Here is a 27,228-nt window from a genome sequence, read left to right on the forward strand (position 1 = left end):
CAAAGGGCTCTGAGCACTATGCGACTTAACTTCTAAGGTCATCAGTCGCCTAGAACTTAGAACTAATTAAACCTAACTAACCTAAGGACATCACACACATCCATGCCCGAGGCAGGATTCGAACCTGCGACCGTAGTGGTCGCGCGGTTCCAGACTAGCGCCTTTAACCGCTTGGCCACCACGGCCGGCTTCGTGCAAAATGATGGGTGGGTTTCGCTGAAAGTGTCGCCGGTTCTTTCACAAAGCTGGTAGCAGGTAATGCTCCAAAAACGAACAGTAGCGCCGTGCATTGACGGTCTGCGGTGGAGGAACGTAATGCGTTAGGATAACACCATCACAGTCATACATGACAACCACCACAACTTTCTCCATACTGGGGCTCTGACGCACTTTCGACTTTCGCGGCGACCCACAATGCGCGGGTGCATACATCGCAAGCTGTGGCTGATCTGTTCGGTTGATGGGACTGGGAAGTACTGTACCATCCACCATACTCCCCAGACTTAAGTCCTTGTGACTTTGATTTGATTCCGAAGATGAAGGAAATACTTCGTAGCATTCGCTTCAGAACTGTTCTAGAAATTCGACAGACAGTAGACCGCTCCATTCGCACCATCAACAGAACAGGCTCCGCTAAGGGTACACTACGCCTTCCACATCGCTGGCAACTGGTTCTGAACAACGATGGTGACTACTTTGAAGGACAGTAACAGGTGCAAACATGTAACTCTTTTGTATCGGTTGTGAATAAATAGCTGTCACTGTTTAAGTTCCAACCCTCGTATTTGTGAGAGCCAAGATAATAAAAAGTACACTAATTCCATACTCTTAACTTTCGTTCCTAATTTTACCCAAGGACATCATACCATATTCGCAAGAAAACAGCAAAACTTTCTGTGAAAACTGTAATCATTATAAGTATTACTGGTAACTGTTTCACTCGCAGCAATTTTAGCTATGTTCTTAGATTCCTGCCTAACTTTACCCTCGGAAATCGTGTCACATGTCACATTTTCAAAAAAAATGGTTCAAATGGGTCTGAGCACTACGCGACTTAACTTCTGAGGTCATCAGTCGCCTAGAACGTAGAACTAATTAAACCTAACTAACCTAAGGGCATCACACACATCCATGCCCGAGGCAGGATTCGAACCTGCGACCGTAGCGGTCGCTCGGTTCCAGACTGTAGCGCCTAGAACCGCATGGCCACTCCGGCCGGCTCACATTTTCAACAAGACAGCCAAATACTGTTTAGATCAAAGATTAGAAATGTAACTGCTACTTCATTCACTCTTAGCAGTTTCAGCTGTGCTCTTAGGTTCCCGTGTAACCACACCCAAGAGAATCGCGATATATTTGGGCACAACATAGTTTACGTATTTTATCAAAACAACCACAGATAAAGTTAACAACAGGCCACCACATCTATCGAAACGTTATTTCATGACATCACACATGATGTCAGTGATCAAAGCTGACGGATGGAATTCGACACTAGAACTGATTGAGTCAGAAGAGGCGCTGCGGAAAAGAACCATTCGTGCTTGGCATGTTCTTACTGTCAAGCTGTTACCTTGAAAGCCATGGACTCTATGGTGAGGATGACCCTGGCGAAGAGCCTCCGGTCGGTGACGAAGCGGTACTGGCAGCGCACGCTGTGGTGCGGGTCGGCGTGCCGCTTGTAGACCAGCGTGTTGAGCGGCGAGCGCAGGTACCCTGAGGCGCGGCGCCACGCGGGGAACACCTCGTCGCAGGCGCTGCCCGCCACCGGGTCGCCACTGGTGCTCGCGTTGAAGAAGTCGTAGTGCGCCCAGTAGTACAGCGAAGACCTGTGGGAGTCACAGCGCACCCTCAGCACCACACGTCACTCTGCACTGATCCACTATCGGCTAGTTGCTACCGCAATGCGTATCAGTCGAGGCTAGTGCATTACTTTACCGGTGGAGTACGCTGAGATCCCCTCTGTTAAAGTGTTCCGTTCGACACTAAGCTAGACAGACAAAGGAGACGTACCTACCTGGGCAAATAACTAGTGTCTTACATTTAAGAATGCATGTTTTCCTTTCCTCTTCCATTATCAACACGACAATCTTACATTACTGGCCATTAAAATTGCTACACCAAGAAGAAATGGAGATGATAAACGGGTATTCTTTGGACAGATATATTATACTAGAACTGACATGTGATTACATTTTTACGCAATTTGGGTGCATAGATCCTGAGAAATCAGTACCCATAACAATCACCTCTGGCCGTAATAACGGCCTTGATACGCCTGGGTATTTAGTCGTACAGGGTTTGGATGGCGTGTAAATGGAAAGCTGCCCATGCAGCTTCAACACGATACCAGAGTTCATCAAGAGTAGTGACTGGCGCATTGTGATGAGCCAGTGGCTCGGCCACCATTACCAGAAGTTTTCAATTGGTGTGAGATCTCGGGAATGTGCTGGCCAGGGCATCAGTCGAACATTTTCTGTATCTAGAAAGGCCCGTACAGGACCTGCAACATGCCGTCGTGCATTATCCTGCTGAAATGTAGGGTTTCGCAGGGATCGAATGAAGGGTAGAGCTACGGGTCGTAACACATCTGAAATGTAACGTCCACTATTTAAAGCGCCGCCAATGCGAACAAGAGGTGATCGACACGTGTAACCAATGGCATCCCATACCAACACGCCGGGTGATACGCCAGTATGGCAATGACGAATACACGCTCCCAATGTGCGTTGACCGCGATGTCGCCAAACACGGATGCGACCATCATGATGCTGTAAACAGAACCTGGATTCACCTGAAAAAATGACGTTTTGCCATTCGTGCACCAAGGCTCGTCGTTGAGTACTCCATCGTAGGCGCTCTGTCTGTGATGCATCGTCAAAGGTTACCGCAGCCATGGTCTCCGAGCTGATAGTCCATGCTGCTGCAAACGTCGTCGAACTGTTCGTGCAGATGGTTGTTTTCTTGCAAACGTCCTCATGTCTTGACGCAGGGATCGAGACGTGGCTGCACGATCCGTTAAAGCGATGCGGATAAAATGCTTGTCATCTCGACTGCTAGTGATACGAGGCCGTTGGGATCCAGCACGGCGTTCCGTATTACCCTCCTGAACCCACCGAGTCCATATTCTGCTAAAAGTCATTGGTTCTCGACCAACGCGTGCAGCAATGTCGCTATACGATAAACCGCAATCGCGATAGGCTACAATTCGACCTTTATCAAAGTCGGAAACGTGATGGTACGCATTTCTCCACCTTGCACGAGACATCACAACAACGTTTCACCAGGCAACGCCGGTCAACTGCTGTTTGTGTATGAGAAATCGGTTGGAAACTATTATTATGTCAACACGTTGTAGGTGTCGCCACCGGCGCCAACCTTGTGTGAATGCTCTGAACAGCTAATCTTGCATATCATAGCATCTTCTTCCTGTCGGTTAAATTTCGCGTCTGTAGCACGTCATCTTCGTGGTGTAGCAATTTTAATGGCCAGCAGTGTACTTAAGACTCTCTCTGAGCTACCTCTAGTGACAATTCCAGTATTATAAAACGATTTGAGTAGGAGACCGTTGGTTCTGTGTATGCATATACCAGTTTTGGAAATGTTTCGCGGGAATGTCTTGTAAGTGGAGACCAGAAACTTTCCGTTTGAGGGTTTTGTTGCAGCATATATGAAACCCAGCACTACCCAGATGCGGGTATGAAAGCACCGACATGTAGACAAGGGACTAGTGTGGCGTTTGTGTTTTACGACGTGTGTGCGGAAAATACTGAAACGTTAACTATGCCGACGTTATTACCAAATGCGTCCTAACAAGATCAATGAGGTGTTGTTCTTTTCTTGGCTGCTGACGGTCTAACACCGCTAGGCATCTACCAGAAAATGAAACACATGAATGGAGCAGAATGAATGCCTGTCGAAAACCACTGCTGCTGAATCGTGCATCAAGCGCTGTGCTGGTCGCTCCTCACACCGGCCGAACACGGAGGCCAGCGTCATCCATTAAGGGCAACAGGGTGGTTGATGACGCGATAAGGGCGAACCACCACATAACCATTCGTGTGCTAGCAAAGGATCTCAACCTCAACTTCGGTAGAGTGGAATACGTTATCCGACAACACTTAGACTACCACTTTGCAGTCAGTGTTCCCGGGGCGTTGAATGCTGCACAAAAAGCCAACCAGATGTCCGTTTGCCTGAAGTAAATAATGCGTTTCAATCCTGAAGTCAACACGTTTCTAGAGCACTTTCTTGGAGGCGACGGAAGTTGGTTGCACCACTGACAATCGGAGTCGCAAGCGTCGACGGTGCAGTGCTATCATCCATCGTCCCCTCGTCCCAAGTTCAAAAGTCTGCCATTTGCTGGAAATGTGATGCTCACTCTGTTCTTTCATTACTGGGGCCAAACGCTTATTGACTTTGAAGAGCCTGGTGTTTCCATCACTAGGAAACGGTACTGCACAACGCTGGAGAAATTAAGTCATGCATTTAAGGCGATTCGAGGAAACTGTCACAAGGGTAGCTGCTGCTTTGTAATAACGCTTGTCCCCATTACACAAACGTCGTAACGTAAAAGTTACGCCAACTCAAGTAAGAGACATTCGAGCAGCCACACCGAGTTCCTGATCTCTCCCCATGCAATTATCACGCCTCTGGTCCCTTTATAAAGGCCTTGTGGGGTCGACGATTCCTGTTGGACGACGATGTGTGTCAGGTAATTACAAACATCATCAACCAGCAAAACGCGGTGTCTTACGAAACGGGTATCTTCACATTAGTGCACTGTTGGAATGATTGCATCAATCCTGTCGGCGATTTAGCTTCATTGGCATACAGATTATGGACTTACCAACTCCGGCCGGAAACATTTTGATCACATTTTGTAGCTATTTTGAGTGGTTATTTGCGTCTGAGACATTCCAGTCGCGGGATGATCGGATTCGCACATTTCTTTTGCTATCATTTCGCGTGTTGAGCTGGTGACGAATAGGGAATATGATTTGGTATTTAGGTGCAAGGTACTATGTAATGCAAAGAGAATGTTTTTCGTAAGTTGAGATCTAATTACTAGATAGTGTTGCAGTTAATCCGATGCATTAAGCATTCATATGTCTCATTCTGTTCTGCACTTTAGACTAATAAATGCGTTATAAGGAGTCTCGTTCAGAATGCTCCTATATCTGTCATTACTAGAAATTCGACTCATGTTCACGCGTCTTGTGAGCTCCACGTGATTTATCATCTAGTTTGGTCATTCATATCTGCTCTCCAAAGTCATTTATTTAATTTTCATGTGTAATTTTGATGCTCGGATTCTGTGAAACTATATTTATCATGCTTGTTACCAATATCCCGCTTTGTCCACTCATCGATTACCCGTGTTAAAGGGAATGATACATCTGAGTCGTATACCGTTCTCCCACGTTGTAACTAATAAATATCCCAAATTTTCAGGTTGTGAAAGGTAATGTCTGACGCCATTTCCTGAACGCATATTACTGTGGTAGAATTTTGCAGTAGGGGTATTTGTGTAACGAAGATTTAACTAAGACAGGAAAAGGTAGCGATGTCTGCAACTTTTGCAATAGTACATGTAGATTTGGTACTTGAACTACATTATAATTGAATTTCTTTCCTGTGATTTTGTCAGAGACAAACATTTTTCTAACTGAAATGCTGTGATTACATTCACGGGGAATCAGCCATTGCGCTGTGTTTGGCTACAAAGTAACCACATCCACACTTTGTTATTTTGGTGGGATTTCACGAATGATTATCTCACTGTCTGGTGTTCAGCCATATCAGCTACGCCTGCCAATTTTCTGTTGCATGGTTATTGTGCATTCTACTGTGTTTGTCAATGAGGTTACAAAATTGTTAGGTGGTCACGAACATGTACATAACGTGGCAGCATAGGTTCGATAAAACAGGATTTCGTTGTAGAAATTGTGAACAACAAGTCCGTTGTTAAATGGAACTTTATTAAACCCATTTACCATGGGTTCAACGTTTATTCAAACGTCTTCTTCAGAAGGAAATATTGACAACTGGATTGCATGTTGTAGCAGAGGTACGTTAAAATTTAGCCGAAAGTAATCATTCAAATATAAAATTTAATTATTGTTGAGGTAAAATTTTATATTTCACGGATGCCTTGCCGGTAAAATACTGGCAGTAGAAATTTTATCCGCCACTTGGATGCAAACGGCTTACCTCCGAGTCGTGACACCGCCCCGGCGTGTGTTTGACCTCAGCTAGGCATACTTGTATAGTGTGAGGCATGAGATGTCGACAAAAATTTCTGCTGCAAGCTTGAACGTTTTAGACGCCAACCAATTGACACTGCACAACACTGAGAAACACGCTGATCCCTCTTTTCTTTTCGCTTGAGTTCAAGCGTGCCAGAACAGCTTACTTATTTGACAGGCTCTGCTTATGAACGAGACCGGATCAGAGGGCTGAATTGTATGAGCTGTTAGCTCAACACACCATAACTTTACCCCCAATTTGCATAGTGATTCTCATTGCCAAGTTTTTAATTGAATGTATAAGTGGCTTGCTTATCATTCCTGTTTGCCAGAATATCTTCCTTTCTATGGAGAAAATAACACAACAAGTCCAAAAAAGGGTTCTGAGCACTATGGGACTTAACATCTGAGGTCATCAGTCCCCTAGAACTTAGAACTAATTAAACCTAACCAACTTAAGGACATCACACACACCCATGCCCGAGGCAGGATTAGAACCTGCGACAGTAGCAGTCTCACGGTTCCAGACTGAAGCGCCTAGAACCGCTCGGCCACAACCGCCGGCAACACAACAAGTGATTCGCTTTACAGTGTTTAGTGTTATCATTATCATTGTTATCATTTTAAGTGACACAAACATGCTACGTGCCAACATCTCTCGACGGAACAGTGCTGTTGAAACTCTGTGACCCGTAATTGGACGGTAGCGAGATTCTAGAAGGTGACTCAAGGGGATCAAGGTACAATATCTCATTCTTTCGATTTACTGCGTACGGTATAGAATGAGCGGCACAAGTTGGGAGTAGGCCGATAATATTAACGCAAGGCAAGTTGGATCGCTTCAGATGATTTGAACTGTCACTACGGGTACGAAAATGATTGGCACTGGACAGAGTTCATCCTCTGAGCTGATAAAACCTTCATTAATTAGAGCAAAACAACGCATTTGCATTGTCAGCACCACTTATAAGAAATCGAAAACATTGTGGACTATTACTGCTACTATTACATAAACTCGGAATTTCCTGTCGTGGAGGGAATATTAAGGTTTAGGATGAAGGTTTAATATCCTGTGGACGATGAGGCTATTAGAGACTAAGCACAATCCGGTTTGATGAAGTATAAGGAAGGAATCGTTCAGGCATTGGCCTTAACCGAGTAAGGCACATCATAGAAAAGCGAATACCAGTCCACTAACATATCTCTGCATTCCATCTGCCTCTACCGTTCCATTCAGCTAGATTTCCAATAGAATTTTTTCGTAAGTAAATTCCATCTGTGAGGCCACGTTCATATTTGTACCTAATTTTCCTGCAAGACAACATTTCGGAGTGTTCTAATTATAGTTACATGTTTCGGCAAAGAGCCCTTATCAGACAACACTTGAAGGCAAATCTGAATGCATATTCCCGAGCGAATTCGGTATCATATCTGTACCTCAATGCTCAGTCGCTACTCTTGGTCACCAAGAACTAATCCCTGTCATTCAATACTTGTTGGATAATAATAAATGGAAATTTTCAGATGCAGGGATATGAAAAACACAGTGAAAAATCTCAACGTTATTGTTGCTGATATGCTGCCTACAGACCATATAAAAATTATTTTGGTGTTGCTACAGCTGTGAAGTTAGATTTAGCGACATGATGAAACTGATATAGTGTCCACTCAGAGTAGTGCTTGACGTTCATTCATAATTTATTGCCCTGTAATTTGAAACTGTCATAGAATGACAACAAAAATGGCATGGAAGACTGAAGGCAAGTTGGCTGAGAGTTACTCTAGGTATAAGTACTATTTTGATCTAAGAACGCTAAGTCGCACAAATATTACTTTAAAATTAAAATACTGATATATTCTGTTAACAGAAAAATTCAGGAAATGATAAAATATGTTGACAGTTATCACAAAATCAACTTTCCATTACTTGCTTCTAAACAAGTAACAGCTAAAAACCACATTCTCCTATAATCGTCAGTATCCTCACAGCGATCGGTATTGTTTTCCCAAATTACCGAAACTGTTCTGGTAAAATTCAGGTACTCCACAACAACAGTATCCTGGATTACCTGATTGGTCTACCCCACTGTCAGTGGCAACGTCTTCGTAACACGCATTCGCCTGTGCTGCACAAAATATTTCTGACTTTTGGGTGGAGGAGGCTGATCAACACCATGGTGAGACGACGTCACTGCATTCAAATTCAACAGCAAACTAACAAACGCATATGCAACTGTTCCACACATTTTCGGTTATCTGGAACTCATATCCTTAGTACTTGATTAAGCGAATCCTATTTCTTAGTGGTGTTTCCTCAAGACCGCAACCTCTCATATAAAATGTTAGGAAATGTAAATCTTCTAGAAAAATTGCATTTGGTGGTGCTGAGCAATTGTGCCCAACTGGATTAAATATATGAACGCATTTAACACTAAAAAAGGTATTCGTCATATTCGAAGAAATTGGTTCCCATGTCATTAACATTCCTTATTCTGATGCCTAAACAATCTACTACGACAACCTTACAAATGGCGTTGCAGTAATCATTTTATGTTAATTCTGTAACTTGATATGTAGACTTTAAATCACTGTCCAAGTCAGCTGCTTCAGATCATTTTGGGTGTATTGTTCATTTACACACTCTACAGATTATGCGTGTGTTTCGAGAATCAGATCGGTACTATTACCAACGCTAATAGAAATTTACACACGTCAGTTTACATAGCTCCAGTCTTATCGAAAGATCTTCTAACAAAGATTTCCACGGCGTATGGTACTGTCGGTTCAGTACTTACCCAGAGTAGCTGCCCGTCTTACTCTCGAAACGCACGAAGAGCGAGCTGCCAGTGGAGACGAAGTCGTGCTTCTCCATGGCCCTGGAGAAGGTGTCGCAGAAGGTCTTGATGATGCGCGTGTCGTCCGCCCACGACGCGTCGTACAGCGTCAGCGACTCGCCGCAGTCCCCGTCAAACACGCGGATAGGTGCTTCGATTGTGTTGATGCGGAAACTGAGAAAACATCGAAAAATTTCCTAAGTGCCTCTTTCATGTAATAACAGCTCACTGTAATGACAAAAGCGTTTCTTTTACCTCAACGTTAATTCTTAAACGCACTTTCTAGCAGAAATAGTACAATTTTTTTTTAAAAAACGTCTGCGTCATATGGAAAAAGATCGAGACGGCTTTGAATAATTTCGTATTTACCGAGCTTTTCGCGGATGATGGTGTAGTATACAGAAAAGTTGCAGCATTAGAAAATTGAAGCGAAATGCAGGAAGATCTGCAGCGGATAGGCACTTGGTGCAGGGAGTGGCAACTGGTCCTTAACATAGACAAATGTAATGTGTTGCGAATACATAGAAAGAAGGATCCATTATTGTATGATTATATGATGGCATAACAAACAATGGTAGCAGTTACTTCTGTAAAATATCTGGGAGTATGCGTACGGAACAATTTGAAGTGGAATGACCATATAAAATTAATTGTTGGTAAGGCGGATGTCAGGTTGAGATTCATTGGGAGAGTCCTTAGAAACTGTAGTCCATCAACAAAGGAGGTGGCTTACAAAACACTCGTTCGAGCTATACTTGAGTATTGCTCAACAGTGTGGGATCCGTACTAGGTCGGTTTGACGGAGGAGATAGAGAAGATCCAAAGAAGAGCGGCCCGTTTCGCCACCGGGTTATTTGGTAAGCGTGTTTAGCAAACTCCAGTGGCAGATTCTGAAAGAGAGGTGCTCTGCATCGCGGTGTAGCTTGCTGTCCAGGTTTCAAGAGGGTGCGTTTCTGGATGAGGTATTGAACATATTACTTCCCCCTAATTATACCTCCCGAGGAGATCACGAATGTAAAATTAGAGAGATTCCAGCGCTCACAAGGCTTTTCAGCAGTCGTTTTTCCCGCGAACCATAACCGACTGGAACAGAAATGGTAGTTTATGACAGTGGCACGTAAAGTGCTCTCCGCCACACACCGTTAGGTGGTTTGTGGAGTATAAATGTAGATGTAGATGTAGATAGGTGGCGCTGTGATTAGCACATTGGACCACGTCCAGCCATCCTGATTTAGGTTTTCCTTGATTTCCCTAAACCGCTTTAGCAAATGCCGGGATGGTTCCTTTGAAAGAGCACGGCCTACTTCGTTTCCCATCCTTCCCTAATCCGATGTGACCGATGACCTCGCTGCTTGGTCCCTTTCCCCAAATCAAACAGCGAACCGTATTTTTCTCTTCATCAACATAATCTCTGACTCCTCAAGTTTTTTGGATCGACTACCTTATATCGCTTTTATCTTCGATGGATTTAAACCATTTCTTATAATCTAAAAATAAATTTTCTCTCTGCAGCGTTAGTGTGCACTAATTGGGAAGATATTACAAATGAAAACTCTGTGCCGTATCGGGACTCGAGCGTGAGACCTTTGCTTTTCACATAAAATTACGCTCTCGACTGACTTATTCAAGAAAGGCTCTCGACTCCCCTTTACCGTTTGTAATGAGGTAGAAGATATACTGGCGGAAGTACAGTAGTCAGAAAAAAAGTTGAATTGATCAATTGTCCGCTAAAATCAAACGTCTCAGATTACAGTCCCGGACCGGTATGCTGTTTAAATCTTTCTTCTACTACTTCCACTTTAAAAAAATGCATTATATTCTTTTGAAGTTGTGTACGTGCAAATTCTGCACTTCCTTCTCTTAACGTTTGTTATTTTGTTTGGAAACATAAAATTTACTTTGTTTTATCTGCCCGTAGTGTTCAATGGAAGTGATGTTTCACTCTACTAGATATACTACTAATTCGCCATCAATATCCGTAAAATCATATGTGAAATTAAAATGTGTGAAGGTAAAATTTCGCTTGTTCACAACAACGCTGGCTGGGTCCTGCACCATGTACATTGTTGAACAGGGATGAAACTGACGAAATATTAAATCATGTAGTTACAGGGCATAGGGCTTCCACTTTTGTATTTTACGAACACCGACATTGGCGTACTAGACTCATAATTTCACGAGGTTTCAGAAATCGTGCTCGTATAAATTCGTTGCTAATTTCGGTATATGGCCGTAAGGCAGCAAGAGTTCATCAATTAAGATGAGACCATGACCTTATTGTCATCTCTTCGGTGCTGGGAAGAAATACGGATAGATTACAGCTCTGTGGCGTTTCATCCATGTGGCCCAAACTGATTCACTGCGATTGGTGCCCGTTGTTTGTGCCACAAAAATGCCAGATCTTCCTAGTTGAATAGCACGTTTAGAGTAGTCAGTGCAGTCATCACGAGGCAGTGGCAGACGCTCATACTTCAGTCGAACAAAATTCACCTACCGATTGCTGTAGAATGATTTCACGTCATTGGGTGACATGGAGCAACCCAAATATCGCTAAATATATCTAAACGTAAACACAAGCACATTCACTATCTATAGCATCTGTAACACAAGGTAAGCTATACGATCACCCACAATCCAGTAACTGAAAATTGTAATAAGATGCCACTGTCCCTAACATTACCGAGAGGGGTGGACGGCCTTCGTACGCCCACTGACTCAATATTGATATGTTGTCTCCATGACCTTTGGTATATAAACTTAAACCGAAGCTAACTGTTCATTACGCATTGGATATTGAGTGATAATACAATTTGTTAATTAAAATAAATTAATAATCTCTTAATTGATTTTATTCTCCATGGGCCTTAGAAGCCCCTCCCCTTTCTCCCACGGATAATACCAAGGAAAGATTTCTGGTGGTTGACACTTTGCTTTTATATATTTAAAACGAAAAATCTTTTGTATTGTTCCCTTGTTTCATTTTATATGAAGTTGACCGTTTTTACTTTCATTCTTTTGGCTGGTGTTTAACAAGTAACATAAATATACAACGTTTACGTGACAGTTCCATTGAACGAGTGTTTGAAGAAGTCTTGAAAGAACCAGATTTAGATGAAAGTGAAGTGGATAATTATATGGAAGAGACTGGAACTGATTCACCATCTGAGAATGAATATGACTTTCATCTCAACCCAGTAGATGCTAATGATACCAACTGTGATAAATTCATTGCCAAAAGTTGATGCAAGTATGTTACGAAGCGATCTCAGGAATATCGGCGTTCTCTACGAAATATAGTGCGTGAAATAGAAGGAAGAATTAAATCTCCGAAAGAGGCTATAGAGCTTCTTTATACTTCATGTTAAGGATCTAATTATGCTATTCTCAAATCAAGAGGCTTCTCAACTAGGTATTCAGCACACCGATGATGGTGTGTTATTATGTTATACAGGGCTCTTACTAGTCAGGGGCCTTACTAATCATGGGTTCAAAATATAACAATAAGATACCTGTACTAGATTTATTGTCTGTGCTTCAGCGCCGACGAGTGTACTAAGGAATAACGAATTGGGGCCGATTTTTCGAACTGACTACAATATTGAGGTTTGGTGATAAGAAAACAAGAGAAATTCATTGGTATACTGATAAGTATGCTCCAATGAGGGAAAGTATTCAATTTTTGAATTCTTCATTACTATTGTATTTCATACCTGGTCTGCACATGACAGAGGATGAGATGTTGTTTTTGTTCCTTGGCCGTTGCCCATTTAAGGTATTTACAAGAGACAAACCCGGAAAATACGTCTTTCTATTTGGAATGCTGTGTAATTCTGAGACTAGATACGCGATCAGTAAGGACTTTTATACAGGAAGGTCTGGAAATGCACAGCATATAAATGGAGAAACGGATATTTTAAGAATAAAACCCATTGAGAAATCTGGCGGCAGTGTTATCACAGATCGGTACTACACTTCAGTGGAGCTTGCTGAGAATCTATGGAATTATTTTCACCTCACATTTGTAGGCACTGTGCGTTCGAACAGACGGCACATAACTGAGGGGCTGAAGTGTACAACTGGCCGCAACCTCACCCATCTTTTCATATACTGATCACTGACACAGAGTCCACTAGTTACTCTGGTATCAACTGCAGTCCAACCAAACGATGTTGATAAATTTTTTGCTGGGAGTTAACCTATCATCTAGAATGTAACTTTGTTTATCGTGATATATCGCGCCTGTTTTCGTTTTTACTTACTTTTTTATGTGGCAAGACCTTTTATTCTCCGCATAATGGTGAGGTGTCGTGATGCACACATAAATATAACACGTATTTTCCACAAATAAGGTCGTAAAAGCACATTTTACTTCACCAAAACAAAATGTGATTGTGGTTGTTGTGTGTCCCAGCACAGTCAGTGTTCATTTGTTCACCTGAGAGTTTGGCCCCGAACTTGAATTTTGTTTATATTTTATCTTTGTGTGTTGTGTGTGTTTTGTGTACGATTGTTAACTGTTTGTGTTGTCCTGATATGGTGTTCCTCTTGTGTGTAAATGTTGAGTATTTGCAGATTGTAGTGTATCACTTTTTCGTGCATGTGTGTGTGTGTGTGTGTGTGTGTGTGTGTGTGTGTGTGTGTAGACTTTATTTGTTTGTATTGTCTTTTTTGTAAAGTTGATTCAATGTGTTAAGTAGTGTGCCCTTACAGAGTGTAGTATATTCATTTAAGACCCGTTTTCCTTCTGCTATTGCCTTTTGTGTGTGGAAGATTACCTCAATAGCCAGTTTGCTGTAAAGGCTGTGGCTGGGTTTTAGTATTCTTAAGTCTGTTTCTATTGTAGTTGGGTGATGATTGGACAGAGAACACAACACAGAAAATGATCATAACACATGAAATATCCAGGGATAAATTTAAAATATCAGGAATATATGAATTCACATGTAACACTTGCCAGTCAGTGTATATAGGAAAAACATGCAGAAACTTCAAACCCAGATATTCAGAACATCTCAGAGCTTTAAAAAGCAACAGCTCCCATAGCACAATAGGTGACTACCTTGTAGCCCACAATCATCTCCCAACTACAAAAAAAAGAGACTTAAGAAAACTAAAACCCAGCCACAGCCTATACAGCAAACTGGCTATTAGGGAAATCTTCCACATACAAAACGGAATAGCAGAAGGAAAACGGGTCTCAAATGAATATACTACACTCTGCAAGAGCACACTATTTAACACATTGAACGAACTTTACACAAAAAAACACAAACAGATAAAGTCTATACAGACACACACACACACATACACACACAAACAAACAAACACACACAAAAATGGATACACTACTATCTACAAAGACTCATCATTTACCCACAACAGGAACACCATGTCAAAGACAACACAAACAGTTAAGAAGCGTACAAAAAACACACACAACACACAAAGATAAAATGTAAACAAAATTCAAGTTTGGTGCCGAACTCTCAGGTGAACAAATGAATACTGACTGGTCTGGGACACACAAAAACCACAATCATACTCTGTTTTGTTGAAGTAAAAAGAGCTTTTACGACCTTATTTGTGGAAAATCAGTGTTATATTTGCGTGCCCATCAAGACACCTCACCATGATGTGGAGAATAAAAGGGCTTGCCACATGAAAACGTAAGTAAAACCGAATATAGGCGCGAAATATCACGACAAACTTAATTACGTTCTAGATGATAGGTTAAATGCAAGCAAAAAAATTCTCATCAACATCGTTTGGATGCAGATGACGAGCTACCTGTAGTAAATAATACACAAGTGCTCCAGAAAAATCATGCACACTCAATATAAAGGCAACAACAAAAATAAACGAACTATTGTTTCAACTAAACATCGACATAATTTAGTAATCATTTAAAATTTGTTCGCATTACAGAATAAATAAAACGGAAACCTACTGATAATGGCACAGTAGTGCTGAAACATGTTTTGGTACTGTGAAAATACGGTGTTTTTCATAACTGGCGGACCTCACATCATACAATTTTAATTTTTTATCGTACAATATACAAAAATAAAGTTTAAGAAGTTCTAAATGAACTTCAATCATGACTAATTAAATTGCCCATTTATTTCTGGACCTCTTGAACATCCCTCCCCCCCCCACCCCCCCCCCCCCCCCACCCCCGTTGGTTTTAAATGTAACAAAAATTACCTTGGTAATGGTAAGGTTAACGCGATTGTGGGCAGATTAATGATCGGATAATAGCAGTTTCTTCATCAGTGTCATTTATCATATTTATATCTTCAGCCACTCGGTGCTACATCACATTGGAAATTACTATCAAATGTCATTAAGGCGATCATGGACAGATTAATGACCAGATAATATCGAGTTCTGTGACAATGTCATTCACGAAACCTTTGTCTTCATTCTACATTGCTTTGTATCGTCTAATAACAGTCCGATGATTTGCATCTACTGATTAGTGTCATTTTGTCGATTTATGATCCTCGAACGTACACTTCTGCCATTATTACAGCAACATTCATATTCTCTTAACGTTTGAGACAGACGCTTCTGTGAATGAATATGTTTCTACCACCTCAGGCGAATATTTCATCGTGGCAGAAATTATAGAGAACCGAAAGCTGCTGGTTTATCGATTTGTAATGTTCTCAGTTGTGTATTATGAAATAAAGACATAAACGGATATGCAGTTCTTAGGCACCTTTTGCGTTCTACTGTTCGTGACATTAGAATGGCTTGGAGCAAATAGTAAATGAGGTAGTGCTTATTACTTCGCGCCGAATCTACATTTTAACGTTAACAATGGGATAGCACGCATGTGGACTGAAAAGTGCCCTGTAACCTGCCACTTGAAATAAATATTCACTGCTGTTTGTGGAAATTGCCACAGCCTAATCGTATGACAAGAACCGCATTCAACGTAAACAACAGGAATCATCAATAACCATACAAAAAACATCTGTTGTGACTCATTTCTGGACATAACATCATCTTCAGGATCTAACTTCGGTATTAAGTCGTCAGACCAACTGCAATACTACGATAGTAATTAGAGCAGTTTAGTCGTGGCTGGCTTAATATCCTGAGCCAAACAATGAAAAAAACAATCTTGAGCAACAAATATGAATAGTGAACGTTTTTGCACTGAACTGGCAAACGGACGAGTTACATCTAGCATCATGGAGATCATTTCCTGACGCCCTGATAAATGTCCCATCACGCCATCTTTTCTTCTTGTCAGTGTTTTCCATAGCCTCATGTTCCTTTCTTCACCGATTCGTCGGAGAACCTCCTCATTCCTTATCTTATCAGTTCACCTCATTTTCAACATTCTTCAGTAGTACCACACATCAAACGCTTCGATCCGCTTCTGTTCCGGTTTTCCCACTGTTCATGAAGCACTGTAATAAAAACGAACATTCTCAGAAGGTCTATGGTTGGTACCAGTAGATTTGTATTGGCCAGAAATGTCCTCCTGTCCTAGTCCGGTGTTTATGTGTACTAGTTTCGTCCGTTAGCTATTTCTCTTCCAAGGTAGCAGAATACCTTAACTTCGTCATTAAAGCGTTAATTCTATTGAACAAATCCTCTAATTCCTCTTCACTTTCACTGACTATAGCGATGACTGCTATACTATTTTGCAGTTTCAGTGTTGTTCTATTATGCTTTGAAGTGTGCTGCAGACGTGCATACATGTCTGAAGGACATTGAAAAATAAATTAGAAGTACACAGCCACTGTAATATAGTATTTCACGCCTAATAACTGGGCTTCGACTTCATTCAGACGTTTCTTCCTGTACTGGAGTCACAGTATCTGTTTGAGTATAGGATGTAGACGAAAGCGGTGACGTGTGGTAGTTTGGGTCGATTCGGGGAGCGTGCTCAAGTGGTTGAGGCCGTCGTCACGGTAGCTCAGCGTGTTCGAGCAGAGGCTGGCTGCCCTCTGTAACAAAAAACCTCACTGAAGCCTTCACCGATCAACTTGAATATGTGTCATGTGACATCCGCCCAGACAGGATGTCGGTAACAATAACTATCAAAATGTAGAAAAAAATTTAAAAGTAAAATGGCGGTCAAGGCGACCACTCTAGTTAAGGGGAAGATCCGGGTTCGAGCCCCGGCCCGTGCAAAAAAATTGCATTGTCACCAATGTATAGTGTAGCCGAAGTGAAGCAATATTCACAAATTCGAATACGATTCTTATACGGATAACAATGCTATCATTGAATTCTGTGATTGATAATTCTTCACCTCCAATTTTATTCCTATTCTTGAAACTTTCTTTAATCTACGTCATTGCTTCTCCGATGTATGGATTGAACAGTGGGCGCGAAAGGCTGCATCCCTGCCTTATTTGCTTTTTGATCCGAACACTTCGTTCTTGGTGTTCCAATCTTACTGATCAGTCTTCGTTCTTGGTTTTTTCCTTATAGCTTACTCCTGTTTTTCTCGGACTTTCGAACGTCTTGCACTGTCTCAAGTTATCGAACGCTTTTCCTCGTTCAGCGTTTCTTGATTTTCTTTCAGTCTTGCTTCCATTATCAACCGCAAAGTCAGAACTGCATCTCTGGTGCCCCCACTTTTTCTAAAGCTAAATTGATGGTCATCTAATGGAACATCAACATTCTTTTCCATTTTCTTTATATCGTTGTCAGCAGTTTGCATGTATAGTGGTGTTAAAGTGACTGTGCGACCTGCCCCTCACAGAGACTTTCACTATACACTTTCCATTTCTCCGTTCTTCCCTCTGAGATTAGCAGTGAAATTGCTTTTGCGCTCTTAATGTTACCACCCCTGATTTTAATTTGAACCAGGAATATTTTAACTTTTCTACACGCTGACTCCGTCCTCGGGACTATCGTTTCAGTTGTCATTACTCCAATTTTTTTCTGGTGTCATTTCGCCTTGTCTGCCCCGCAGTTCCTATTGATTTCGTTCATAAGTGATTGACATTGCAGTATTATTGTCTTCCCCTGATCATTTATGTACTTCCACGTTGGATGTATTTCTTCTGTTACCTACTGTATCTTTAGAGCTAGTTTGTTTGTATTTACGTCTGATTGTCCAACGTCTGTGCGGGCACTTTTTGGAGATACCCATTCTTTTTCAACTGAACTTCCAACTATGATATTTGTTATAGGATTATCCACATCCTTAGCGAACTGAAAACGAGTCTGATCATACTACAGTACTTCAGTATCCAGCTTCCTTCTACACTGATCATTTCGTGAGAATCTCTTAAATTGCATTCTCTTCTTCATCATTACTAAACTTCTGTCTGAGTCTATATCTGCTCCTGGGTGCGCCTTACAATCCAATATATGATTTCGGAATCTCTGCCCGAGCATGATGTAATCCAGCTGGAATCTTATCGTGTCCTCTTATGACATTAAAACAAAATGATCCCCACTACCATCTGAAACTTATTGCACAACTCAATTTGTCTTTCCCCTCTCTCATTTCTACTGCCCAGCCCATGTTCTCCCGTAATGTTTCCTTCTATTATTTCCCCTACAATTGTGTAGCAATCTTCCATGATTACTAGATTTTCATCTCGCTTAACATACTGCATTTCCTGTTAAGTATCTTCATGTACTTTCTCTGTCTCTTCATATTCTGCTTGCGAAGTTGGCCTGTGTACTTGAACTACCGCGTCCAACACCGATTTATATCGAATCTGAATAGAGTACCCCTATCACTGAAGTGTTCACAGTAGCTCATTGTATCTCCTATTATCCCATTGACAACGAATCCTACTCACGTTACACCATTTTCTGATGTTATTGATATTACCCAATTTTAGTCTGACCTCAAATCCTTCTCTCCTTTTCACTTCACTGATCTTCTCTGTATGTACAATGAGCCTTTGCTATGACCATTTCAAAATATCTAGCTTCCCTCTGCGTCATTCCATGTTCCAACTCGCAGAATGTTACCTGTTCGTCGGTTAATCAAATTTTTTTTTTTTTCAGTGTCGCCATCCCCTTGGCAGCTCTTTCCTGATTCGGGGTCGTTTGCCAATGAGGAGACCATAATATTATTAAATTGCAGACACATGTCCTGTAGATGCACATTATATATGGTTGATCCTCCCGCTTTTAGGGGCAGTTTCCCACCGCAAAGGCAAGAGAGTGCCCTTAACCTCTGCTCGCTCCTCCGCCTCTTTGACAAGGTCGTCGTCAGAGCAAGGCTGACTTTATATGCCGGAAGTCTTCGTCTGCCATTGCTGATGGTTTCTACTCTAACTGCCTGCCGGCTTAGCTGAATGGTAACGTGCTTGCCTACAATGGAGCGGACACGGGTCAGATTCCCGGCCTTGTGGGAGATTTTCTCCGCCCATGGACTGGGTGTTGAGTTTTTCTCATCATTTCTCATCATGACCGACGCGCAAGTTGCCCAGTATGGCGTCGCTTGAAATAAGACATTCATCCGCCGACCGTACTTGCCAACAATGCCACACGGTCATTACATTTATTTTTACCGTAAATTTGGATAGTGGATGGGTTGAAACCTGGGACCCATGACGTTTTGTTTACTAATCAAATACGCTACCCCTACACTGAACCAATGTACTTAGTCCGATGGCAGTCTCGGTACGTTACATTATATTTGCAGAACAAACGATGGAAAAATAAATGAAATCGTATACGAGGGCAGTTCAATAAGTAATGCAACACTTTTTTTTCTCGGCCAATTTTGGTTGAAAAAACCGGAAATTTCTTGTGGAATATTTTCAAACATTCCCGCTTCGTCTCGTATAGTTTCATTGACTTCCGACAAGTGGCAGCGCTGTATGGAGCTGTTAAAATGGCGTCTGTAACGGACGTGCGTTGCTAACAACGGGCAGTGATCGAGTTTCTTTTGGCGGAAAACCAGGGCATCTCAGATATTCATAGGCGCTTGCAGAATGTCTACGGTGATCTGGCAGCGGACAAAAGCACGGTGAGTCGTTGGGCAAAGCGTGTGTCATCATCACCGCAAGGTCAAGCAAGACTGTCTGACCTCCCGCGTGCGGGCCGGCCGTGCACAGCTGTGACTCCTGCAATGGCGGAGCGTGCGAACACACTCGTTCGAGATGATCGGCGGATCACCATCAAACAACTCAGTGCTCAACTTGACATCTCTGTTGGTAGTGCTGTCACAATTGTTCACCAGTTGGGATATTTAAAGGTTTGTTCCCGCTGGGTCTCTCGTTGTCTAACCGAACACCATAAAGAGCAAAGGAGAACCATCTGTGCGGTATTGCTTGCTCGTCATGTGGCTGAGGGTGACAATTTCTTGTCAAAGATTGTTTCAGGCGATGAAACATGGGTTCATCACTTCGAACCTGAAACAAAACGGCAATAAATGGAGTGGCGCCACACCCACTCCCCTACCAAGAAAAAGTTTAAAGCCGTACCCTCAGCCGGTAAAGTCATGGTTACAGTCTTCTGGGACGCTGAAGGGGTTATTCTGTTCGATGTCCTTCCCCACGGTCAAACGATCAACTCTGAAGTGTATTGTGCTACTCTTCAGAAATTGAAGAAACGACTTCAGCGTGTTCGTAGGCACAAAAATCTGAACGAACTTCTCCTTCTTCATGACAACGCAAGACCTCACACAAGTCTTCGCACCCGAGAGGAGCTCACAAAACTTCAGTGGACTGTTCTTCCTCATGCACCCTACAGCCCCGATCTCGCACCGTCGGATTTCCATATGTTTGGCCCAATGAAGGACGTAATCCGTGGGAGGCACTAGGCGGATGATGAAGAAGTTATTGATGCAGTACGACGTTGGCTCCGACATCGACCAGTGGAATGGTACCGTGCAGGCATTCAGGCCCTCATTTCAAGGTGGCGTAAGGCCGTAGCATTGAATGGAGATTACGCTGAAAAATGGTGTTGTGTAGCTAAAAGATTGGGGAATAACCTGGTGTATTTCAATGCTGAATAAAACAACCCCTGTTTCAGAAAAAAAATGTGTTGCATTACTTATTGAACTGCCCTCGTATTATGTTACTGAAGTTTCTGTGGAGCTCTATACTTCGGAACTGTAGATTATGTTACATGACACAGTACATTTTTCATAGTAGTTAAGCATTTGTTTACATTCTTCCAGTCGCTATTTCGCAAATACATCATAAAGTCTTCGGTTCCTTTTCCCACTTGTTAGTCTCATAAATCAACTGCAAATAATGTAACTGCAAATTACCCCACAATGCCTCACTCTCCCGATGTCTTTATGTAAGCATTTTTTTCAGTAGTAACACTGATGGTTTCCGTAGTTATTTTTGAAAACGGTATGAGGAAGAATTGGATTGTGTGAAATGACAAGGGACTCGAGTACGGCTGTTGCATAGGTATAAGGTAGTTTTATTTAAATTAAAATGTTCCTTCATTCCGCCAAGAAGTAAAACTTCAGTGGTGCTCATAAGTCAAAACATAATGCGACTGTTAAAGCACTTAGCAACTGTTTTTGTGAACCACCCGTAACAGTTTAAGTAGGCTGTTTAAGTTCTTATGTTGGTAACCCTACGCTGGGGGTTAGCCGGCAGCAGTGGGGAGAGAGATGCCGGAGTTTTGAGAGCGGACGATCTGGACGTGTGTCCGTCAGAAAAAGGAAATTTGTAAGACTGGATGTCATGAACTGACTTATGAACACTATTACGGTAAATACATTGTTTGTTCTCTATCAAAATCTTTCATTTGCTAACTATGCCTATCAGTAGTTAGTGACTTCAGTAGTTAGAATCTTTTATGTAGCTGGCAGTATTGGAGCTCGCTATATTGCAGCAGTTAGAGTAACGAAGATATTTGTGAGGTAAGTGATTCATGAAAGGTATGGGTTATTGTTAGTCAGGGCCTTTTTTTGTAGGGATTATTGAAAGTCAGATTGCGTTGCTTTAAAATATTGTGTGTCAGTTTATTGATGATCAGAATAAGTAAAGAGAGAAATGTCTCAGTACGTTCAGTTTTCCTCAGCTGTATCTGTATCAAATAACGTAGATGCTTACCAGCACAGTAATTTATAATTTTTCTATGGGGACGTTACAACAGGTACCCCAAGTTGAGGCAACATTGTCTTTAAATCGGTTTTATACACATGAGACAAATATCAAAATAAAATAAAAACTACTCCTGCAAGGACACTGACTGTCATTGTAAAAGATTACGGTGGAATTGATTTGAATTAAGCTTCTACAAAAAATGGTTCAGTATTTTTACATTTGTCTTCCTTCTTAATGTTGGTGGTGACTCCGACCTCAGACTCATTTTTGAGAGTGATTCGTGGCTCCCTGAATAATTATAAATTGTAACAGGGAGTGCTTACTCAGAGATGGGGTAGCGATATGAAACAAAAGCTTACATAACCAGTTTAATATAAGTTACATAACCAGATAATAATTAGTCGCAGCCAGGCAGTCATATTGCCACACCTGAACGATCCGTCCTATGCAATTCATCCAAGTGTTTGGGAATTTCTAGCGATCAGTGTTAGGTCACATCGATTTGCGATCTACAGGCAGATCTGGCAACTTGGCGGCGCACTGCCACGATCCATTTCTCGTGCGTGGAGCCCTTCAGAAAAAGGAACGGACAACATACCTGGGGAAGTAGAGGCGGACGACCTCGCCGGGGCGTCCGCGCATGAGGTAGGTGCAGGAGGTGTGCGGCGGGTACCAGTGGGCCACGCTCAGGAAGATGCCCTCAGAGTCCCCGGAGGAGGCGAGCGCCTCGGAGCTCAGCAGCCAGTCGCACGTGCCGTTGCGCACGCCCGCCGTCTCCACGTGGCCCGGCCAGCTGCCCACGTTGAAGTGGAAGCCTGTGTTCAGCAGCGGACCCGCCGCCGAGCTCGAGAACTCCACCAGCAGGTCCTCCGACGTGCCGATGATGGAGTACGGGAACTTTCCCATGCCGCAGAACACACCTGAGAGCAATGCTGCTCGTCATGCGCTGCTCATTAAACTGGATTATGCTATCAGAAGTACGAGGGCTATTGGTTTATAAAGGTCAAATCTGTCGCGAAATGAAAATTACAGTGAAAATCAAAAATATTTTATTTCCAATCGAAACCCACACCTTATAGCTACTACTCCACATAGCCGCGGCTACAATTCAGACATTTGTAGTATCCTCGTACTATCTTCCCGATACCCTCATTATAGAACATAGCGGCCTGTGTTTTCCGCAGTTGGTTTCCTTTGCCAAAATGTCGGTTCCGTAGTCATTGGATCACACGAGCATTAAACTCAGAGGGAGCCGAGTCCGGGCTGTTTGGATGGCTGACTAAACACTCTCCACCGAAAGTCTTCAAAGGCACTGGAGCGTATGACCGAAAATATCTATGAAGAACGAAATGAATGACAGTTGCGTCGTGTGGGTTAAACGAAATAAGGCGTAATCTCTCAGCGGATACTGATAATTGGCAGGAGACACTATTTCCAGGCGTTTCTTAAGTGCTCACTGTTCGCTGATAACTGAAAAGAGTGACATGACGCGATCGACGGGCATATTAGAGACAATACACAAAACGTCTGTGCAAATTCTCATTGGACTTTTCCATTTCAAAGGCAGATCGGACTTGTATAAGCGAATAGCCCTCGTATCAACAGGTTTATGAAAAAATAAGCGATCCAGATCAACACAATACAAAAAAAATTGTCTGATTTAGCGAAACCATTTCTTCACTGAGAACGATAAAAGAAATTAACTTGACGCAAAATTTAGATTTTGTAATGCAGCCTTATGGTTTCCGTTTCAAAAAGTGTGTGAAGTATTTCACTGACCACCTAGAACGATCACAGGTACGTTATTTCAGTCCTCTAGTGCATCACAAAGGAATTTATCAATAAATACTGCTAAGTGGCCTGGAGGTTTACAGGTAGTTAGATGTATTATGTGTTAGCATGTAGCCGGCCGAAGTGGCCGTGCGGTTAAAGGCGCTGCAGTCTGGAACCGCAAGACCGCTACGGCCGCAGGGCCGAATCCTGCCTCGGGCATGGACGTTTGTGATGTCCTTAGGTTAGTTAGGTTTAACTAGTTCTAAGTTCTAGGGGACTAATGACCTCAGCAGTTGAGTCCCATAGTGCTCAGAGCCATTTGAACCATTTGTTAACATGTAGTACAACTTACGCAAAGTAATTCAGCTGTCCCTCTCTATGAGTTTTATGCAACCCACAACACCTTCGAATACCACATGCAAGATTTTCATATTCTCTTTCTCGCTACGTACACACTATTAGCGCTACAGAAAAGTGAACAAGTCCTTTCTGTAGGGAATTCAATCTAGCTAAATTTTGTATTGCATACGTTTCCCCTAGAGGCCATAGTTTTTGAGTTATTAAAAAAACTTACAAAAGTGATCCTAAAACGCGTTTTTCTTGAATAACTCAAAAACGCTAGCCTCCAGGGAAAACAAATCCCAATACAACACATTTATTACAAAAGTGCGGTTCACTTTTTCTGTAGGACTAATATTTTGGAGGCAGGAAGCGAGAAAATATGAATATCTCGCACGTGGGTTTTGAAGTTGTAGTGGCATACATGAAACCTACCGGTAAGGGTAGCTGAATCACCCTATTACTGTATGGTGCCACGCTGTGTTCGGGTGTGCTGTTGGAAGTGACCCTACCTAGTACGACGTTGTGTGACAAATTCTGGGTGCCTCCATGTAGATAATTCATTTTGCGGGAAGCCCTCTCTAATTGCATTGATGTTGAACTTGACTGATTTTAAACACCTGACATGATGTAGGGAGGTATGAGACACATTTGCTGTGTTGATTTGTTGAAAAATATACTTGCCTCAGCGGTATCTGCTCTTTATTCGAAGTTATTGTGTGTTGAATTAGACCCGTGACTTTCTTAACTGGTTGCTCGAACAATGCATGGCGTTTATTCCTTAGAGTTAATAATTATTCACAGAGATTTGCAAAATTTACAAATCGGTACAACTTTGAGCAGTCAATGAACGTTTCAGTCAAGGTCCACATCTGAATTTACCACTGCGCATGTACTGGTGATTTACTTTTTGGAGCTTCAGTTTCTCCACAATTTCGAGAATATCCAGAGAATTTCATTTTTTAACACCACGTGGCACCACCGCTCCGACACCCGCATAGAATTCTGACAACTTCGCAACGTCGTGCTAGTTCAAGCATTGTAGTATTGCTCAATTAGATAGGTGGCTTAGATGCCAACGGCTTAAATTAAGTACGACCTGGCCAGAAGGAAACTTCATGCGACTGGTTCCTGGTGACTGTGGGACTAGTTGAAGGAACTAGTTGAAGGACCTGCAGTGCTTATAACCTGGAGCTTGGCACACGACCTTGGCTCATGAAACTCTGTCTCCCTCTGGCGTTGCTCTCGCCGTTTTGGACCCTTGAGAATATGCTGACCTGCACATGCATTTGTTTCTTGGACTCTCCAGTGGGACGGGAACGGACTTAATGGCTGTCGTTATATACTATGCACTGACCACGAGATACAGAGGCGCTTTGTACTCTCATGTCACATAGTAAACAATGTTTACTCTTTGAGAAGAGACGGTGCGAGGGAGAAGCGACAAATTAAAACATGTTAGATAGGTGTATGCCATTAAGAATTATTAGTCTCCCATGCCAGCTTATGACACATGAATATAAAATAATAATTCCCTCAGATTTAGGAAACTAATTTCAGGATTGTTTTAGGAACGATTTACCATTTTATCAGTAACTTTATTTCCTCTGAAGTCTCATCCAACGTGAACGATGGTGGCTGGACAGAAGGGTATGTGCGTTATTTATCAGGCGTGGCCTTCACTGTAATCTATCAAGGTTTAAGTGATATGGAAAACATTTAGAATCTTGAAATTGTGCATGAAACCCTTGTTTGATGAAGTTATCGAGCTATTTCTTTACATACCACTGCAAGAAAAGACTATACGTTTGACGCATAGGCGAATTGTTTTCCAGTAATGTAAAGCGAACTTCTTTACATGATGTCTTCTTGAGCTCAATGTAAAAATGTTGTGATGACTGAGCCGATTTTAAGCAGACCTATGCCCATGAATTTACAAATCGTTTTGTCCTGAGGACTATGTGATTACCGATTTAGCTCCTAGAGGAATAAAGAGCGCACTTATCTTGAAAATTTCTACTACTCTTTAGGTGCTGTTACTCATTTTAAAGCTCCGCTAGCCGGGAATGTTGATTATTCGCAGCCAAATTAATTTGAAATTAAGGATTATACAAATAATATATTCCCATACAGATTCTAAGAAGGTTGTATACCTGGAAGAATCCTGAAGATACTAAAAGGTATCTGATAGATTATATAATGGTAAGATAGAGATTTAGGAACCAGGTTTTAAATTGTAAGACATTTCCAGGGGCAGATATGGATTCTGACCACAATCTATTGGTTATGAACTGCAGATTGAAACTGAAGAAACTGCAAGAAGGTGGGAATTTAAGGAGATGGGACCTGGATAAACTGAAAGAACCAGAGGTTATAGAGAGTTTGAGGGAAAGCATAAGGGAACAATTGACAGGAATGGGGGAAAGAAATACAGTAGAAGAAGAATGGGCAGCTCTGAGGAATGAAGTAGTGAAGGCAGCAGACGATCAAGTAGGTAAGAAGACGAGGGCTTATAGAAATCCTTGGTAACAGAAGAAATATTGAATTTAATTGATGAAAGGAGAAAATATAAAAATGCAGTAAATGAAGCAGGCAAAAAGGGATACAAACGTCTCAAAAATGAGATCGGCAGGAAGTACAAAATGGCTAAGCAGGGATGGCTAGAGGACAAATGTAAGAATGTAGAGGCTTGTCTCACTAGGGGTAAGATAGATACTGCCTACAGGAAAATTAAAGAGACCTTTGGAGAGAAGAGAACCACTTGTATGAATATCAAGAGCTCAGATGGCAACCCAGTTCTAAGCAACGAAGGGAAGGAAGAAAGGTGGAAGGAGTATATAGAGGGTTTATACAAGGGCGATGTACTTGAGGACAATATTATGGAAATGGAAGAGGATGTAGATGAAGACGAAATGGGAGATAAGATACTGCGTGAAGAGTTTGACAGAGCACTGAAAGACCTGAGTCGAAACAAGGCCCCGGGAATAGACAACATTCCATTAGAACTACTGATGGCCTTGGGAGAGC

General features: G+C 42.1%; 1 protein-coding gene across 1 annotated transcript in view; it reads right to left on the reverse strand.

The window, feature by feature from the left end:
- LOC124594054 overlaps nucleotides 1-27,228 on the reverse strand; it is a 328,962-nt gene that overhangs the window by 162,377 nt on the left and 139,357 nt on the right. The window contains exons 4-6 of the mRNA XM_047132404.1: nucleotides 22,688-23,009; nucleotides 9,044-9,256; nucleotides 1,574-1,829 (exon numbers count right to left, since the gene is read on the reverse strand). Coding sequence (XP_046988360.1) covers nucleotides 1,574-1,829; nucleotides 9,044-9,256; nucleotides 22,688-23,009 — 791 coding nt within the window. The remainder of the gene's footprint in view (nucleotides 1-1,573; nucleotides 1,830-9,043; nucleotides 9,257-22,687; nucleotides 23,010-27,228) is intronic.

This window comes from Schistocerca americana, chromosome 2 (assembly GCF_021461395.2).
Source record: "Schistocerca americana isolate TAMUIC-IGC-003095 chromosome 2, iqSchAmer2.1, whole genome shotgun sequence".
NCBI lineage: Eukaryota > Metazoa > Arthropoda > Insecta > Orthoptera > Acrididae > Schistocerca > Schistocerca americana.